We start from the raw sequence: 18,608 nt of genomic DNA, 5'->3' as shown, positions 1-18,608 counted from the left end.
AGTGCCAGGTATTTAGTACCTGGAAGGTCAATGATGAAGTGCATGTGGGACATGGAGGTCACAATCTAAAAAGATCTTGTGCATACCTACCTATATTCATGCCCATCATTCACCTTATTCCAGAATCTACAGTGTCTTGTGACTGTGTCAGACTGAATACTTCTACTCCAAGTACAGAATCCTTTTACAAGGCTTGCAGCAGAAGCATCTCTGGCCTCCCTCAGTGCTTGCCCTACATGGAATCTTCCCATCCCAATCCTGTGTCTTCCTTTATCAGGATATCATTGGACATCCTCCTGAAAGGGAACCTGTGTCACCTACTTCCTGATCTTCAAGCCATACTCTGGAGATTTTAATGCATTTTCTAAAGAGGATCTTGTTTGGAATTGAATATTGCAGGACCCACACTGTGTGCCTTGAGATATTTCTAAACACTTGTTTTTCTCAGTGTCATCAAATGGTCTGTGTTTCCACCATTATTGAAACCCTTTTATCACAGTAAACATGTACTGTGGAGATGGCCTAGGGAGGCTCACCCCCCCTCCCCCGTGTCATGAGTGAAAATGAGAGTGACAACTTTGGCATTTTTTTTTTTTTTGCTACCACACCACTTAGCATATTTGCAAATGTGTGTTTTTGTATGACAATATATAGAATTATGATACAGCTAAAATGTCTGTTCTTTGATTTCTTTTTTAGTTACCATTATTTTTATGTGTATGTGTGTTTTGCCTGCATATATATGTCTGTTTACTTTGTGCATGCCTGGTACCCTTGGAAACCAGAAGAGGTTGTGAGATCCATTGGACCTTTATTTAAAGAATGTTGTGTGCTGCTATGTGGTTATAGAAATTGAACCCAGGTCATCTGCAGGAGCAGCCAGTGTTCTTAACTGCTGAGCCATCCTCCAGCCCCTTTGATTTTTTTCTATCCCTTTTCTCCTACCAAACTTAGATTTTCCTGTCTCCATGATTGAGGAAGGAAAGGTAGTTTATAATGGTCATTACTAAACTAATTATTACACTGAGACATTTTCCTACGCCTCTGGGGAATGAAATTTGCAGGTCAGCCTGGAAAACATCATCTGTCTCCACAGATGCTTAAAAAACCAAACTTCCATTTATGAATTGTCTGTATGTAACTCAAGGAAATAGCATTTAACATATAGTCACAGAATAAAATTTTATTCTTTTTGTCAGGAATGATGGTCTTAGGACTGGGAAGGACAGGAACAGGAGAGGTCAGGGTCCAACTGCAGGAGAAGAGAAGTTGGAGGTAGTTCCCAGGATTTATGGATGGTGGTGGGCGGGCCAAACCTCTGCTGAGTCTGAATGGCTGTGATTGGTACAAAGAAGCACAAGTTGGGCCCCTAGTGGCTGTAACAGCACGGGAGGGAGGGTTGCTCTTAGAACTGCTGTGACTCAATTTAGAAAACTCTAAAGTTGACAAAAGGATCTGAAATCGAAAACTCAACCAGATAATACTGTTGTGATTTTAAGATCTTTATGATGAATTAGGGAAGACATAAGGTAAATATGAAGCTTTTATTACTCATGCCTAGAAGTCAGTACACATAGGTTAGGAAAGTATAGGCAGAGGTAGAGACAGGATCCATGGGTCAAAGCTCCATTGGGTATCAGCATACAAAAGGTCTCCTGTGAAGAGTTGTCACTAGTAGGTTTAAAGCAAGCAGACACAATTTAGGTGACTGTGCTGTGACGTCTGGATCAGTACATTCCATGCTGGGTGTGGGAGTCAGCCCAGCCACACAGTCTGTGTCTAGCTGACCACAAGTAGGAGGTTGTCAGGGACAGTGATGTATGACAGACATCTGGATTGGTAACACTGTGGAGCTGGGAGGCACAAAACTGGAGACAGTTAGGGGGACTGAACCCTACCTCTGGTATGAGAAAGTATAACTTCTGTTCACAGTGGATGTCAAAACAACATGTCATCATAGACATCCATGACAAGTCCCACAGCATACAAAGAGGTCCCAGAAATAATGCGGGATGGCTTAGTCAATAAAGTGCTTACTGTGCAAGCATGAGGACCTGAGTTTGGATCTCCAGCGCTTGTGTAAAAAACCTGGTAGTGGCATATGTCTATAATACCATAGCTAAGGAGGCAGAAACAGGAAGACCCACCTGGGACTTGCTGCCTAGACTCCAGCTGAAATCAGTGAGGTTAAGATTGATGGAGCACCTATCTCCAAAAATAGGATGGACAACCACTAAAGAAGACACTAGACATCAATCTCTGGCCTCCACATGATCACACACACACACACACACACACACACACACACACACACACACACACACACACATTACTGCACACATAACATGCACACAGACAAATAAGTATGTCTAGATACATACATACCAAAAGCAAAAAAAGAGGGAGCACTGGTATTCATAATGTATTAAGGCCCCTTTAATCCCTACCTTCCTTTTCTTTTGAGGCCCTGATAGGTGAAAACATGACAACACAGCAGGTAGCAGTTTGCTGTGTGACAGGTATTAGAACTCGTTTCTGCCCTAGAATCCATACGGGCTTCTTAAGATTAAGGAAATGTTACTGAACAAGCAATTTAGGAAAGAGTCAGAAACTCAGAGGGAAAGGTCAGTTCTAGTCTGCCCAGAACTTTGTCTTCTGCCTGATCTGCCCTCTGAGAGCATCATGGAGCACAGTCCCTCTCCATGCCTTTTCTCTAGTGCTGTCCTTCTGCCTGCCATTTGGGCATTATCTGGCACTATCTTGCTCAGACAGCAATAGCTCCTCCTATGCACCTGCTTGTACATGTGGTCCTATCAGCTGCAAAGCCACTTACGTTTGATCAGAGGGAAAGCTTGGAAACAGCCTTCCACAGAGCAGAATAAAATATGACTCACACTTGTCCTTCTGTCCACTCCTCACTGCTCCTCACTTCTGGGCTATAAATAGCCTCCCTAGTATTATTCCAAAAGATGTTTCAAATCCCAGAGTTGGGCTATATTGGGCTGTTGCCTCTGGGTCCTAAGGAATACAGCTATTTTAGCTACAATGTTTAGGGCTTAAATTCCTTTTAATTGCCAGGGATTAAATCTGCAGGTAGAAAATAAGAGCTTTACTTTTGGTTAAATGACATATTAGAGAAAAGGCTATCGCCATCTAAGAATGTTTGTATGATGAAGCATGCAGGGCAGGACATGTGAGTTGTTGATAGTGTGTGTGCTTGCTTAGCATTCAGGAAGCCCTAGGTTCAATCCCCAGCACTTCAGAAGATAGACAGTCAGGAGAGGGTGTCTTCTCCAGTCCATACCTTTGCTATTGCTTTTATCTTTTGCCAGAGCATCCACCTCCCCTTATTTCCACAGTTCTTACTCTTTCTTTTCCCTTGGACACTAGCTATGAAGACTTACAGATAACCAAGTGTGGTATTGCACACTTGTGATCACATCATTTGGGTAACTGAGGCAGGAGATTTGCAAGTTCAAGGCCAATCTGGTCTGCTTAGTAAGACCTGGGGAGTGGGAGGGGCAAGGAGAGAGGGAGAGGTTTTAGTTACTTGAAAACATGATTGACTTCTCTGTAGAACATTGGGTTAGATGACTAGGATACTCATCCTTCTGGCCACAAAGACGAGTCTGGACCAGACCCCTGTTCACTTCCCATTCACTAGAGCACAAGCATTCTGGTGCATATGTACTTCTCTTAAGCACGGTATAACTGGATATGATTACATACGCTTATAATTCCAGGACTTGGAAGAGGCAGGAGTACCAGGAATTCCCGACATCCACATGGTGGCTCACAACCATCTATAGTTCCAGTGCCATGGGACTTCATGCCCTCTTTTGACCATTTTGAGCACCAGGACCCCATGTGGTGACTAAATATGCATGCAGGCAAAACACCCACAACAGAGAAATCAGCAAACATTTTTGTTTTGGTTTGGTTTTTGGTTTTTCAGACAAGGTTTCTCTTTATAGCAGCCCTGGCTGTCCTGGAACTCCTCTCTGTAGACCAGGCTGTCCTCGAACTCACAGAGATCCATCTGCCTCTATCTCCCAAGTGCTGGGATTAAAGGTGTGTGCCACAACTACTTGGCATAAATAAACATTTTTAAAAGTATTAAACTTTTGTCTCAAGAAAAATAGAACAAAATAGTGGCATAGCAGCCACGAGGAATACTATCCAGATGTGGTCCCACTCATACAGTGACCCTTTCTCCTACTAGATGATAATGGTTAAAACATTATTTTCCATTTAGGTAGAAATCTGTCCCCTATGAAAACTAAGGTGCTTTGCAGCTTTGTTCATCAAAAAGAGCTGAGGTACCCAAGCTGTTTGCCTGGGAGATTTTTTATAAGACATCATTACTGCTGTTAACCAGCCCAGTGCCCTCTGTTTCATTCCACATCTTTTTTGAGTCCACAGAGCACTTTATCCATCTTTACTACGGAGCACTGTTCCCTCTCAGTATGGCTGTTTATTACTACCCTCCTCTTCCCATTTAACTTTGAATACCTCTGGCACAAACTGTCCACATTGATCTGGTATCTGTAACACATGGCTGTAATCCCAGCACTTGGGAAACAGAAGGATCAAGGGCACAAAACCATCCTTGACTACGCAGCAAGTAGAAACCCTGTCTCAAAAAGAAAAGAGAAACCACTGCTAGTTTTCCATTAGATCTCAGTATGTGCAGTCTTCTAATGCATATGAATCATTATTTTATAAGTCTACCAATTCAGACTAATTAAATGCTATTTTCTGAAGGAAATGCCCATTTAAACAGGCTCAAACACCAGCAATTAATGGTTCCTAAGTATAGCTTTGTGATACCTTGGTTATCTCCACTAAAAAGGAGTATTTTTTTTTTTCCTTTAAGTCTTTTTAGAAGTGAACTGAAGTGAACAGTTACAGAGGGATGCAATTCAAACTGGCATAGACTGAACCAGGAAACCAGAGCCTAGGCAGGGGCCTTGTATGCTGCAAATCCAGCCAGCATGCCTAGGGCTGAGTTCTGTTTAAAGCTTCAGACTTTCCTCTCTCATTTGGCTTTCCCAGTGTGTTTCTTTCTCCCCATCACCGACTATATTAACAGGAAAGGCCTGTTGGTAGTGAATGCTGTAATGGAACAATGATTAACAAAGAGTTTCCTCACTCATTTCCTCTAATACTGTATCCTGATTATTCAGGAAGGCAGGGACTGAGAAGACTGAAGGGAGGAAACTCTTAAGCCAGGCTCTCTGCTTATCTACTGACCCACTTGTTTCAGAGCAATTCATGACCAGTGTATAAATCATTAGGTGAACGGCCAGCATCTGTGCATTCCTGAAATAAGGCCATCAGCTAAGTTTCCAATTTTTGGCTTTAAAGCAGCAGCCCCTCCCCCGCCTCTCTGATAGTAATCTTCACAGAACTCCAGAAACTTAGTACACAAAGAAGCAGAGCTGTTGCTGCTGAAGTTCATTGTCTCCCCCACTGAATAATCGCTGTCCCCATGGGTAGAAGGGCCCAGAATTCTTAGGCATTTGCTTAAACAGTTCTAATTTGGAACATAGTATTTCTTACAGGTTTATTATATTCATGTATCAGTGAGAAACGTCCCCTGTGGCCTCCTCTATTTGAACATTTGGTTCCCTGTTGATGGCCCTGTGTGGAGAGGCTGTCGAGTCTTGTGGAGGAAGAACGTCACTGGGAGTGGGCTTTGAGGATTTACCACCTCACCCCACTTCCGTTCTCTCTGTTTCCTGTGTGTGAATGAAAATGTGATCAGCCAGCTTCCTGCTCCTGCCACTAGGTCATGCCTTCCCGGCTATGTTGAACTCTATCCTTCTGGAACTGAAAGTCAAAATAACTAACCCTTTCTTCCTTAATTGCTTTTGGTCAGAGTTTCATCACAGCAACAGAAAGTAACTAATGCAGTCAGTGTATTCCTTGTTTTAAACTCATTGGGGGTTGGGGGTTAGTGTAGTTATCTAAAAGACAGTGTTACTAGAAATTTGATTCTTCAAAATTAATGGTTTCTGAGGGGTTTTTTTTTTTGGTTTTGGTTTTTTTTTTTTTCTTCATTTTATATCCTAGACTTTTACTTTGGATCAACTTCTGGATTCCCAGGCTCTTTTTTTTGTTGTTGTTGTTGTTTTGGTTTTTCGAAACATGGTTTCTCTGTGTAGCTTTGGAGCCTATCCTGGCACTCGCTGTGGAGACCAGGCTGGCCTAGAACTCAGAGATCCACCTGCCTCTGCTTCCCGAGTGCTGGGATTAAAGGCATGTGCCATCAACGCCCGGCAATTCCCAGGCTCTTAATTGAGACATTTTATACTTCATGCTTCTACAGCATATGGAAAAGAGGCAGCTCATTATAGCAGCAAGCTCTTGGAGTAGGAGTGATAGTCCTAATGCTAGGGCTTACACCACCCAGGGGCACAGGACCTGAGATGGGAATGGTTGCAGTGGAATCTGTTCCTTAATCCTTGAACTGTTTGCTGAGGAGGTTTTTGGTTTCTTGTTTAGTTTGGTTTGATTGCTTTTTGCTTTTCAGGGAGGAGCTTTTTGTGGATTTTTTTTTTTTTTTGTCAGCTTTGTTTTTTGTTTGGGTGGGTTTGGTTTTGAGATGGGGTCTCACTATGGAGTAGCTCTGTTAGTCTCAAATTCAAAGAGATCTGTCTCTTCTGAGTCCTTCCTGATTTGACTGCTAATATATTTGTATCACAGTAGCACTTGCTTCTCCCACTTTATGAAAGAAAAGAATCCCAATTCCTATTAGAATGACTTGCTTCAAGATACCTCTCAAATGTAATCATTTAGCCTTTAAAGCCTCCCAACTTTTCTTGTTTGTGTTTTTTCTCGATTAGGATGAAGCTTGGCTTGGGGAACCATGTTGGGTGTTCTGTATTCTGGTATGTTGTGAGTCTGGAGTTGTAGAGAGTAGTCTTGACATCATTCCTTTTAAGGTTTTGCCTTGTGCACCCTTGATGAATGTCAACGGCGTCCTTTTTTAAAAGAAGAGTTCCTGTGAAGGACCTGAAAAGATGGCTCTGTGGGCAAAGTACTTGCTTTGCAAGCCTCACAACCTAATTTCAGATCCTCAGAAACTCACATAAAAGCTAGATTCTGGCATGCCCTGAACATTTCTGACCCAAGATGGCTACATATCCTACAGGGGCTGAAGGGGCCCACCCGCAGCTGGGAGCTGCCTGGCATCTCCTTGGGCCAGATCTGCACCAAGAGCTGAGCTGTACTAGAATTTGTGGGCAAGGGAAACAAGCTAGTGACCTATGAGAAAGCGCACGCTCCGTATTACACCACCCAGTGTAGGGCCAGCTGTTATTGTACACAGATAACCTGGATGGAGAAGACCATGCTGCAGTTCAAACAGTGGAGGATTTTTTTTCTACTCAAGATCCTGCTGGGCATCTTTCCAGGTTGCTGGCTAACTAGATTGTTCTGAAGCACCAGACCAACCAAGTGGACATCTGTGCCTTGTTCCTGACACAGCTGTCAGCACACAAATTCTAAGTATTTGTGGGCTACAGTGAGATTCTGCTATCATACTATTTTATTATTATTATTATTATTATTATTATTATTATTATTATTATAAGATCAAGTTAGGGAACAAGCTTGTTTCACATATAAGTCCCTTCTCCCTCTCCCTCCCCTCACCCCCATCCCTCCTCCCCCACTCCCAACCTACCCCCCACCCCATCCACCTACCACTCCCCAGGCAGGGCAGGGCCCTCAACAGGGGCTCTGCAGTGTCCACCAAATCCTCCTGTGCTGGTCCTGGGCCCTTCCCCATGTGTCCAGGGCCAGAGTGTATCCCATCACGTGGGATGGGCTTTCAAAGTCCCTTCTTACACCAGGGAAAAATACTAATCCACTACCAGAGGCTCCCTGGAGTGCAGAGGCCTCCTTATTGACATCCATGTTCAGGGGTCTGGATCAGTCTTGTACTGGCCTCCCTGACAGCATCTGGGGTCGATGTGCTCTCCCTTGTTCAGGCCAACTGTTCCTGTGGGTTTCTCCAACCTGGTACAGACCCCTTCGCTCTTCATTCCTCCCTCTCTTCAACTAAATTCCAGATTTCAGCTCAGTGTATTTCTGTGGATGTCTGTCTCTGCTTCCGTCAGCCACTGGATGAGGGCTCTAGTTGCAGATAGGTTGGCAGAAAGCAAGGGAATGCTTTCTAAGGAGTATATTAAGTTTTTGTTTGGGGCTGAGCGTTTGTTTTGTTGAGACAAGGTTTCCCCGTGGCCTAAGACTTACAATCCTCCATCAAATATCTTGGATTACAGGTATGTAAACTATTATGCCTGGCTGTTTAGTTTTCAAATCTGCATTGGTCACTTAAAAATACTGATATTAAGCCAGGCATGCTATTGCACGTCTTTAATCTCAGCACTTAGGAGGCAGAGGCAGGTGGACCTTTGTGAGTGCAAGGTCAGTCTGGTTTACATGGAGTTCCAGGCCAGCCAGGACTACATATTGACCTGTCTCAAAAAGTGAAATAAAATAAAATAACTAAGGGGCTAAAGAGATGACTCAGTGGTTAAGGGCACTGACTGCCCTTCCAGATGGTCCAGACTCAATTCCAGGCACCCACTTGGTGGCTAACAACCATCTATAATTCCAGTTCCAGGAGATCTGATGCTCTCATCTGGCCCTCGTGGACATCAGACACACACGGTGCACGGGCATGCATGCAGACAAAACACCCATACATATAAAATAAAAACAAACAAGTATTTTTAAAATCCTTAAATTTAGAGTATGTACATCAAAAATAATTAAGCACAGTCAGAGGTAAGAGCAGCTATTCACCCTGTACAGTTTCTGTGTGTGGTGTGTGTGTGTGTGCATGTGAGTGCACATGTGTACCTGTTCTGTGTGTGTGTGTGTGTGTGTGTGTGTGTGTGTGTGTGTGTGTGTGTATGCATGTGAGTGCACATGTGTACCTGTTCTGTGTGTGTGTGTGTGCATGTGAATGCACATATGTACCTGTTCATGTGAAAGTCGAGGTTGTTTTCTTTGATTATTCTCCACTCTATATTTTGAGAGAGTGTTTTTCACTGAACCTAATGTTCATCAGTTAGGCTAGGCTCTCTGGGCAGTGAGCTTTTTCTACCTGTCACTATGCCCCCTCCCCCAGGCCAGGGTTACAAGCATACACATCTATGTCCAACTTTATGTGGGTGTTAGACCATCCAACGTCAGATTATACCCTGTACCAACATAGAAGAATACAGAAGGTCCCCAAGTTAGCCAGGCATGTTGTGCATACCTTTAGTGCCAGCACTTAGGAGGCAGAGGCAGAGGCAGGCAGGTTTCTGTGAGTTCAAGGCCAACCTAGTCTACATAATAAATTCCAGGCCATCCAGGGCTACATGATGAGACCCTGTCTCCAAAAAATACAATAAAACCTCCTTTGGTAAGGACTGGGGTAGTTTATTGGTGAAGAGCCCTTACCTAACATTCACAGGCTTTGGGTTTGCTATACATACACACCATAAAACAAAAGCGAAAACCACCTTTGTTTGTCTTTTCACGAAATGCTTTCCTTGTGTGGTTGTTTCATATGTGTAAGTTGATGGCCTTTATGCTTTTTCTTTCAGTTTGAGGGAAGGAAGTACTGTGAGCACGATTTCCAAATGCTCTTTGCTCCCTGCTGCCACCAATGTGGTAAGTTTTACTGCTGAGTATAGGTAAAAAATAAGTTTCACAATTATATAAGTCACTGTTGTAGTTTGTCTCTGTTGCTGAGACAAAACACTCTGACTGAAAGCAGCTGACTGGAGGAAAGGGCTTCATTATTCATCTTACACTTCCAGGTCACAGTCCGTCACCCAGTGACGTCAGGGCAGAAACTTGAAGCAGAAACTGAGAAGAAACAGCTTGCTGGCTTACCAGCCAGCTTAAGCTAAGCTACTCTTCTATAATTCACAGTCCAGGACCACTGTCTCAGGGAATGGTGCAACCATAGTAAGCTGGGCCCTCCTGGATAATTAACAGACAGGCCCAGAGGCCAATCTGGTCTGGGTAATGCCTCAATTGGGACTCCATTCTCAGGTGACTCTAGGATGTATCAAGTTGACTGACAGTTAATGCTAACTAGGCAGTCATTTAACTCTAGAAAGTGCAACATTTTCTTTAAAATGGTGCTTATAAATAACTATAAGAGATACTTTGCCAGGCAGTGGTGGCACAGGTCTTAATCCCAGCACTCTGGAGGCAGAGGCAGGTGGATCTCTGTGAGTCTGAGACCAGCCTGGTCTACAGAGCTAGTTCTAGGATAGCCAGAGCTGTTAACACAGAGAAACCCTGTCTCAAAAAAAAAAAAAAAAAAAAAAAAAAAGAGAGAGAGAGGAGAGGTGAGAGTCTTCATCTGTCCTCTGTGTATTGAGTGTATTTATCAAACTAGAGAAAGTCCAAAATCTAGAGAGAATTGGTTTCTATGACATGTGGGTAAAAGCCTGTAGTGGGCTTTCTGCCGTGCCTTTCCCTCTGCACATAGCCTTTTGCTGGTGGTCTGGTCAGAGGAGAGACAGGGAATATTCCAGTTGAGTAGATAAAGGTGCACATGTACTTGACTCAGTTATTGTAGCCACCTGAGGTGGCTCAACTAGAACATTTCTAGGGATTAAGACCCCAGATTCAAGGTTTAAAGTGCTTAGTGAAGGAAGCCGATGTGAATTATGAGAAAAATGTGGTAGACCAGGCATGATCCCAGCACTCTGAAAACAAATGCAGGAGGATCTCTAAATTGAGGCCAGCTCAGTCTCTCTACAAGTTTCAGGCCTCTCAGGGGTTCTTTGTAGAGACTGAAGTTATAACATTCATTGGTAAAACACTTAGTATTAGCATTCATAAGGCCCTTGGTTTCGATCCCATCACTGTGGTGAGGAATGAGAATAAAAGGAAAAAGTGCTATAGGTTTCAGTTATCTGTGAAACAATGACCATAAACAGCTGAGAGGCACTGGTCAAGCTCAGGACATTTGAAAAGAAAAGCCAGATTCAGAGAGATGATAAAAATCGTGTTAAAATGTGACTATAAAATAAAAATGAGGACTCAGATGAAAGGAAGATCATTTGTCTGCCCTTTTACTCCAATAAACGTAGTGTAAAAGCCCTTCTAGTTAGGATGGTGGACTGGAGAGATGGCTCAGAGGTTAAGAGTACTGACTGTTCTTCTAGAGAGGTCCTGAGTTCAATTCCCAGCAACCACATAGGGGCTCCCAACCATCTACAATGACATCTTCTGGCCTGCAGGGATACATGTAGGCAAAACACCATACACATAATTCATAAATCTTTTTAAAAAATTTAGTCTGGTAATAGAGACCTGTAATCCCAGATACATGGAAGGCTGAGGCAGGAGGATCTCAATTTTAAGGGCATCCTGAACAACTCACTTGGGGTTCTGTGTCACAAATTAAAAAGGAATACTCAGAGGGCTGGAGATGTGATGTAACTCTGGTAGGGCAGTGGCTTAGCATTTGAGGAGCACTAGTCAGTCCCTTAGTAAGCCCTAAAACACTTGCCCCTTTGATTTATAGCAAATAAGACCCCTCATCACATTCTTTCTTGGTGCTTTACTTTCCCATAGGTGAATTCATCATTGGTCGGGTTATTAAAGCCATGAACAACAGCTGGCATCCTGAGTGCTTTCGATGTGACCTCTGCCAGGAAGTGCTGGCAGACATAGGGTTTGTCAAGAATGCCGGCAGGTAGGACTTTGCCATCCTTGTTGGATGTGGGTGGCCAAAGGGATTGTTCAAGTCTCATGCATTTTACCTACGGAGTCTGAGGTACTGCTCTGGGGTGTGAGAACACAGAACTAACCCTGAACTGACTTGCTGAATACCCTGGAAAATGACCCCAGAGCTTCCTCATGGGGTCTGCTGCTGCATGCCTCCTGCTCTGCCAGTGAAAAGTCCATGCACATCTGTGGGTTATTAGTGGAACAAATTTTTCCTGCACTTTGAGTCTGGTCTACTAAGCACAGGAGATAGTTTTCTGAAAAATGGTTTCTTTGATTTCTATTCAGAGATATGAGAAGTTTATTTCTAATAATTAAAAAGAACGTAAGATTTTAAATTTCCATTTTGACCTTCTATAGACACCTGTGTCGTCCTTGTCATAATCGTGAAAAGGCCAGAGGCCTTGGAAAATACATCTGCCAGAAATGCCATGCCATCATTGATGAACAACCTCTGATCTTCAAGAATGACCCGTATCACCCTGACCACTTCAACTGTGCCAACTGCGGGTACTACAGTGTTTTCCCTGACATTGTTAGAAAGAGTATCCTTAAAGTGAAGGAGCAAAGTTACCTATATTTCTGTTACTGCAACAAACAGCTTAACTTGCTTTCTTCTAGCTTTTTTTTATTTTTTTTATTTGGTTTCTCTCTCTCTCTCTCTCTCTCTCTCTCTCTCTCTCTCTCTCTCTCTCTCTCTGTGTGTGTGTGTGTTTTGTGTGTGTGTGTACCTGTGATCTTGTGTATGCTAAGCAAATGGTCTGCATATAGTTAAACCCTTAATTTTCCAACTTTTAGTGTTAGACCCATGGAAGGACCAAGAGCATTATATAATGGCTCTACTCTTCAGATAATGATCTGAGACAGCTGGTTATTGGGTGTAGAACAAGTTGACTTTATTAAGTAGGTAGGAAGCAAAGTAAAAGAACAATTAGCAAACAGCTCATAAGAAGCACAGATAGCATATTATCATCAAATAGGTACTTAAAGCATCCAGCAGAAATTTAGTACTACAGTAACCTAATTGAGAGAATGGGTAGAAGTAGCGTCATCAAATTAGGCACTTGTAACCTCCAGCAGAAATGAGTAGACTGCTGAACCAGTCATGCTTGAGTTTTTATTTGTTTTTTTTTTTTCCCCTGTATTGGTGTTTTGTTTGCACGAAAAAAATGCACTGCATGTGTGCCTGGTGCCCATGGAAGTCAGGAGGGGGAATTAGGATATAAAATGGTTGTTTCCAGGTGGTGGTGGCACACGCCTTTAATCCCAGCACTTGGGAGGCAGAGGCAGGCAGGCAGATTTCTGTGAGTTCAAGGCCAGCATGGTCTACAGAGTGAATTCCAGGACTGGCTCCATAGCTTCTGAGAAACCCTGTCTTGAAAAAAAGAAAAGAAAATGGTTGCCATCTACCATGTGAATGCTGGGATTAAACCCAGGTCCTTTGCAACCAGTACTCTTCACCACTGAGCCTTCTCTAAAGTCTTATGTTTGAGTTCTTAATTGTGAAATTTCTAGACAGAGAATAACGGTCTTTCCATGGGTGATCTTCTGGTTTCCTTTTTTTTTTTTAATTATTTATTTGTTTATTTGTTGTGTATACAGTATTCTGTCTGCATGTATGCTTGCAGGCCAGAAGAGGACAGGACACCAGATCCTGTGAGTCCTGTGAGCCACCATGTGGTTGCTGGGAATTGAACTCAAGACCTCTGAAAGAACAGCCAGAGAGGTCTTAACTTCTGAGCCATCTCTCCAGCCCAATCTTCTGGTTTCTCATACTCACCATAGGCATGCGTATAGTAACCTCTGTTGGAAATGGTTCACTGTTTAGCTGTTCTCAGGGCTCAATTCCTTTACAAACCTTAGTTGTTTGCTGTCCTTCATCCCTTTTATAGTGCCTGAGGGCCACCCTGCCCCAGAACAGAGTCTTGAAGGATACTTGAATTAAATTTGCTGGACTCTGGCATAAGGAGAGTCTACCCCACACCCACAGCAACTTTTTAGTAAGCCTAAGTAGCACATGATAGAGCTGGCTCAGTAATTAAGAGCACTGGCTGCTCTTCCAGGGGACCCAGGCTCAATACCTAACACCCACATGGCAATATACAACTTTCTGTAACTTCAATTCCAGGTGATCTAATGGTCTCTTCTGGCCTTCGAAGGCACTAGGCACACATGTAGTGCATAGACATACACAAAAAAATTTACGGCCCATGATGACGTGCCAGTATAATTTATCTTGTCTTATTGTTTTTTGTCTTAACAGTTTATCCTTTGACAATTTCATATGTATGTATAACATGTTTTGATGAAGATCCCCCACTCTTCCTATCTTGTCCTTGTCGTTTTTATAGTCCACTGAGTTTAACTAGGGTTGCTTGCACTACATGATTGTGGAGTTACTTCCTAGATTATGGACACCTTACCAGTGGCTACACCCCTGAAGAAAGATGATTCCCCTTTGGCCAGCAGCTGTTAACTGCCAAGAGCTCCCCAGCTTAGGGTGGGGCCTATTGTGCCTCTCACTCAATATAATTTATATTTTTATAATAATAATCACCTATGTATCCCAGGCTGTCTACAAGTTCACAGTCCTCCTTCCTCAGCCTCCCAAGTGATGCAATTACAAATGTGGACTGCTGTTCCTGGACTCAGTACTGTGAGTTTTAAGGAAGACAAATGGACTGAAATGTATTATTATGTTCCTTTAAGACAGCAATGATAAACAGGACTGAGTGGCATGTGTCTGACCTCTTCTGTGTCTCACCATTAATACAAGATGCTGGCAACAACCTGAAACCCCGGCTAGTCTCTTAATTCAAGTTTCTCAGATCACCTTTAATGAAGGGAAAATAGAAATTATCAGGGATTGTCAAGGATTGTTTTGATTGTATCTTTTAAAATCTTGTAAAAAAAATTCTGCTATCTCTTGTTCAGCTGTACAGTAGTATTCAGTTGATTGTCTTTGGTGAACAGGAAGGAGCTAACTGCTGATGCCCGGGAGCTGAAGGGGGAGCTGTACTGTCTGCCATGTCATGATAAGATGGGGGTCCCTATCTGTGGTGCCTGTCGGAGGCCCATTGAAGGGCGAGTAGTGAATGCCATGGGCAAGCAATGGCACGTGGAGGTAAGTACAGCCTGGCCAAAGATAGCCAGTACTTTGTTTCTGTGCCCCAAGAATGCTAGCAAGATAAGAACAGTATAAAGACTAAATGTTGGCATTTTTAAAAAACAGTTGACTTTTGTCTTAATTTGTTTCTCTATCACTGTGATTTACAAAAACAAAAAGCAGCCAGGCGTTGGTGGCGCACGCCTTTAATCCCAGCATTCGGGAGGCAGAGGCAGGCGGATCTCTGTGAGTTCGGGGCCAGCCTGGTCTCCAGAGCGAGTGCCACGATTGCCTCCAAAGCTACACAGAGAAACCCTGTCTCGGAAAAAAAAAAAAAAAAAACAAAACAACAAGCCGAGTGTGGCGGTGCACTCCTTTAATCTCAGCACTTGGGAGGCAGAACCAGGAGGGTCTTTATGAGTTCCAGGACAACCAGAACTACATAGAGAGACCCTGTCTCTAAAACCAAACAAACAACAACAACTGACAAAAGCAACTTGGGTGAAGAAAGGGTTTATTACAGCTTATTGTTGATTGAGAAGTGAAGCCAAGTCAGGAACTCAAGTCAGAAACCTAAATGCAGGAACTGGAGCTGAGACCAAAGAGAAATGCTGTTTATTGGCTTACTTCCAGGCGCATTGTCAGCTAGCCACCTTTCTTACACAGTCCAGGTTCACCTGCCCAGGGATTTCCTTCCCACATCAATTTGCAAACAAGAAAATACCCCACAGGCTAGTCTGGTGGTGGCTACTCCTAGAGTTAGGAACTAGTTTGTGACAAGTTAACAAAAATACGAACCATTACAACTTAATAGTAAATAATAAAATCTAGAATGTTGTAACATGACAACATAATAGAGGATGTATACTTCGTTCACAAATTCTTCTTGGGGACAGGAGTGTCACATCCAACAATTAGTTATTCTCAGTTACAAACATACAGGGATGCCCATCTCCCTTCATATGTCTTATTTAATAGTTTGTATTTTTTTAAGATGGCTTTATTGTATGTGTGTGAGTGTTTTGCCTACATGTGGTACCTTGTGCCCGTGAAGGTCAGACAAGGCCATCATGTCTCCTGGAACTGGAGTTATAGTTGTAAGTTGCCACACTGGTGCTAGAAATTAAACCCAGATCCTAAGCCAGAGCTGCAGGTGCTTCCAGCTGCTGAGCAGTTATCTTTTTGATTTTTCAGGACAGGGTTTCTCTGTGTAGCTCTGGCTGTCCTGGAACTCACTCTGTAGACCAGGCTGGCCTTGAACTCACAGAAATCCACCTGCCTTTGCCTCCCCAGTGCTGGGGTTAAAGGCGTGTGCTACCACCACCTGGCACTGAGCAGTTATCTTAAGATAACCCATTAGAGCCTCATAGACATCAAAATTGAGACCATAAAAATAACTGGTCTTGCCAGGTGTAGTGGCTATGCACCCCTTTAGTCCCAGCATTTGAGAGGCAGAGGCGGGTGAATATCTGTGAATTCCAGGCCAGCCTGATCTACACAGCAAGTTTTATATCAGACAGAGCTACATAGATAAGATCTGCATAGTGAGGTGCCATCACCAAAGGTGGGGGGAGAGCAGGGGTCTGGTTATTAATCTTACTATCTTTTCTAAGAATTGGTTAACTTTGAAGTTTTTTTGTTAGATAAATCAAATTACAGTATCTTACAGCAAAACACAGATTATTTTAATCTATTCAATGTTTTCCAGCATTTTGTTTGTGCCAAATGTGAAAAGCCATTTCTTGGACATCGCCATTACGAGAGGAAGGGCTTGGCCTATTGTGAAACTCACTATAATCAGGTAATAATTGTACTTATTGGATATTTGGAACATGCGACTTGAAAGTCATTAATGTTTCAGCTGTAGAGAAAGCTCTTGGAAAATGTACATTGGTCTACAGAGATATATTTTAAATCTTTGAGTTATTACTAAATAACATACAAATAATATTATATGCCTAGCTACCTTTTCATTTTATGTGTTTGCCCAAATGTCTATTCACCCTATGTGTGCAGTGCCTGTGGAGGCCACAAGAGGGCATTGGATTCCCTGGGACTGAGCTGCTACACAGATGCTAGGAATTGAACCTGGGTCCTCTTGAAGAGCCGCCAGTGCTCTTAACTAGTAGACACCTTCGATAGGTTTTTTGAAAAATATTTTTGTTAGTTTTTTGGTTGTTTTTTGTTTGTTGTTTGTTTTTTTCAGACAGGATTTCTCTGTGGCTTTGGAGGCTGTCCTGGAACTAGCTTTTGTGGACCAACCTGGTCTCGAACTCACAGAGATCTGCCTGCCTCTGCCTCCTGAGTGCTGGGACTAAAGGTGGGCGCCACCACCACCCAGGTTTTGTTAGTTCTTTGAGAATTTCATATAGTGTGTTTTGATGATATTCACTCCCACCTCACTCTAACTCCCCCCAGATTTACCCTACTTTCCTACACCCCACCTTCTTATAACACCCCCTCCCCAGTTTCATGTCTTTTTTTTTTTTAAATAACCCATCTACTCCAGTTTGTGCTCCCATTTACATTTGGTTGTGCAGCTATTTACTGGTCAACCTACAGGAGCTACACTCTTAAGGAAGGCTGACTCTCCTTTCCTCAGAAGCCATCAACTCTCCTAGCTCCTCAGTTAGGAGTCAGATTTTAGCAGTAAGCATTTGATGCAGCCATGTTCCTTTACCCAATACATTTCAATGTATATTTCCCTAGAATACAGAGCTCTTTATATATCACAGTTATTAGTATGGATATAATAATTTAGTTTACTTCAGTTTTATTGCTTAGGCATTTACTTATCTTTATCTAGAGACGGGTCTCATGGTATTATGGCAGCCTTCTAAGTGCTGGTTTGCAGCACTGCACACAGCTCAATAATGTCCTTTTGTTGTTGTTGTTTGTTTTTGTTTTTCAAGACAGGGTTTCTCTGTAGCTTTGGCTGTTTTGGAGCTTGTTCTGTAGACCAGGCTGGCCTCGAACTCACAGAGATTTGCCTGCTTTCGCCTCCCCAGCACAGGCATTAAGGGTATGCACCACCACCACCACCCAGCTTCAATAATGTTCTTATAGCATTTTTTTTTCATGCTCTTAAGACTGGTGTCATTCCAGTATTGTTAGCCTCCTCAAACATGGACCATCTCCAGTGTCCTTAATAGATCCCCTTTCCCTTGGGCTCCTCTGTTCATTCTCCATGACTATTTTGAGGTTGTGGGCTCTTGGTTAGAACACTGAGTAGGTAGTGATATGTCCTCCTCAGTGCCTCTCCTATGTGTTCATTGCTGATCCATTGGTGCCATCCAGGCTTGGTATTGGCTGTATCTGTACTATGTGTAAGTTGCTGTTTCCCCCTTCCCTTATAGCCAACAAACATAACCTGTGAATAGTTACTTTCTGACTGTGAAAATGTCCTGCTTCTCATCAGTTTCTCCTTAGATTTGGTGACATGCAATAATGCTGCCTGCTCTGGGTGGAAATGATAGTTACCCAGCCTTAATGCCCTCCCTGCTCTGTTGGCCCTCAGCACTCTGTTTGAACAGTCACCATCCCCCCTTCTTGGGCATAGGGTTTTTTGTCTATTCATTTCTTATCTATATGGACTTAAAGGTTCTTGTATTTTTTTATTAATTATTTTGGTGCTCAAATTGTAAGCAGGAAAGATATGTTTAAAGGATGAAAAGTGAATGATTTTCATTGTAACTAATTGATTATTTTCTCTAAAAGGATAAATTCTACAATTTAGTTGCCAGCTACT

At 42.8% G+C, this 18,608-nt stretch overlaps 1 protein-coding gene across 3 annotated transcripts in view; it reads left to right on the top strand.

Moving 5' to 3' along the window:
• Lims1 (LIM zinc finger domain containing 1) overlaps positions 1-18,608 on the top strand; it is a 106,783-nt gene that overhangs the window by 78,982 nt on the left and 9,193 nt on the right. For all 3 annotated transcript variants that reach the window (XM_027388350.2, XM_027388347.2, XM_035453278.1), the window contains exons 3-7: positions 9,609-9,675; positions 11,602-11,722; positions 12,115-12,264; positions 14,728-14,878; positions 16,569-16,661. In XM_027388350.2, the coding sequence (XP_027244151.1) occupies positions 9,609-9,675; positions 11,602-11,722; positions 12,115-12,264; positions 14,728-14,878; positions 16,569-16,661 (582 nt within the window). The remainder of the gene's footprint in view (positions 1-9,608; positions 9,676-11,601; positions 11,723-12,114; positions 12,265-14,727; positions 14,879-16,568; positions 16,662-18,608) is intronic.

Source organism: Cricetulus griseus (assembly GCF_003668045.3).
Source record: "Cricetulus griseus strain 17A/GY chromosome 1 unlocalized genomic scaffold, alternate assembly CriGri-PICRH-1.0 chr1_1, whole genome shotgun sequence".
Taxonomy (NCBI): Eukaryota; Metazoa; Chordata; class Mammalia; order Rodentia; family Cricetidae; genus Cricetulus; species Cricetulus griseus.
Note: the sequence above shows the minus strand (reverse complement) of the source record. Positions and strands in the feature narration are given on the sequence as shown.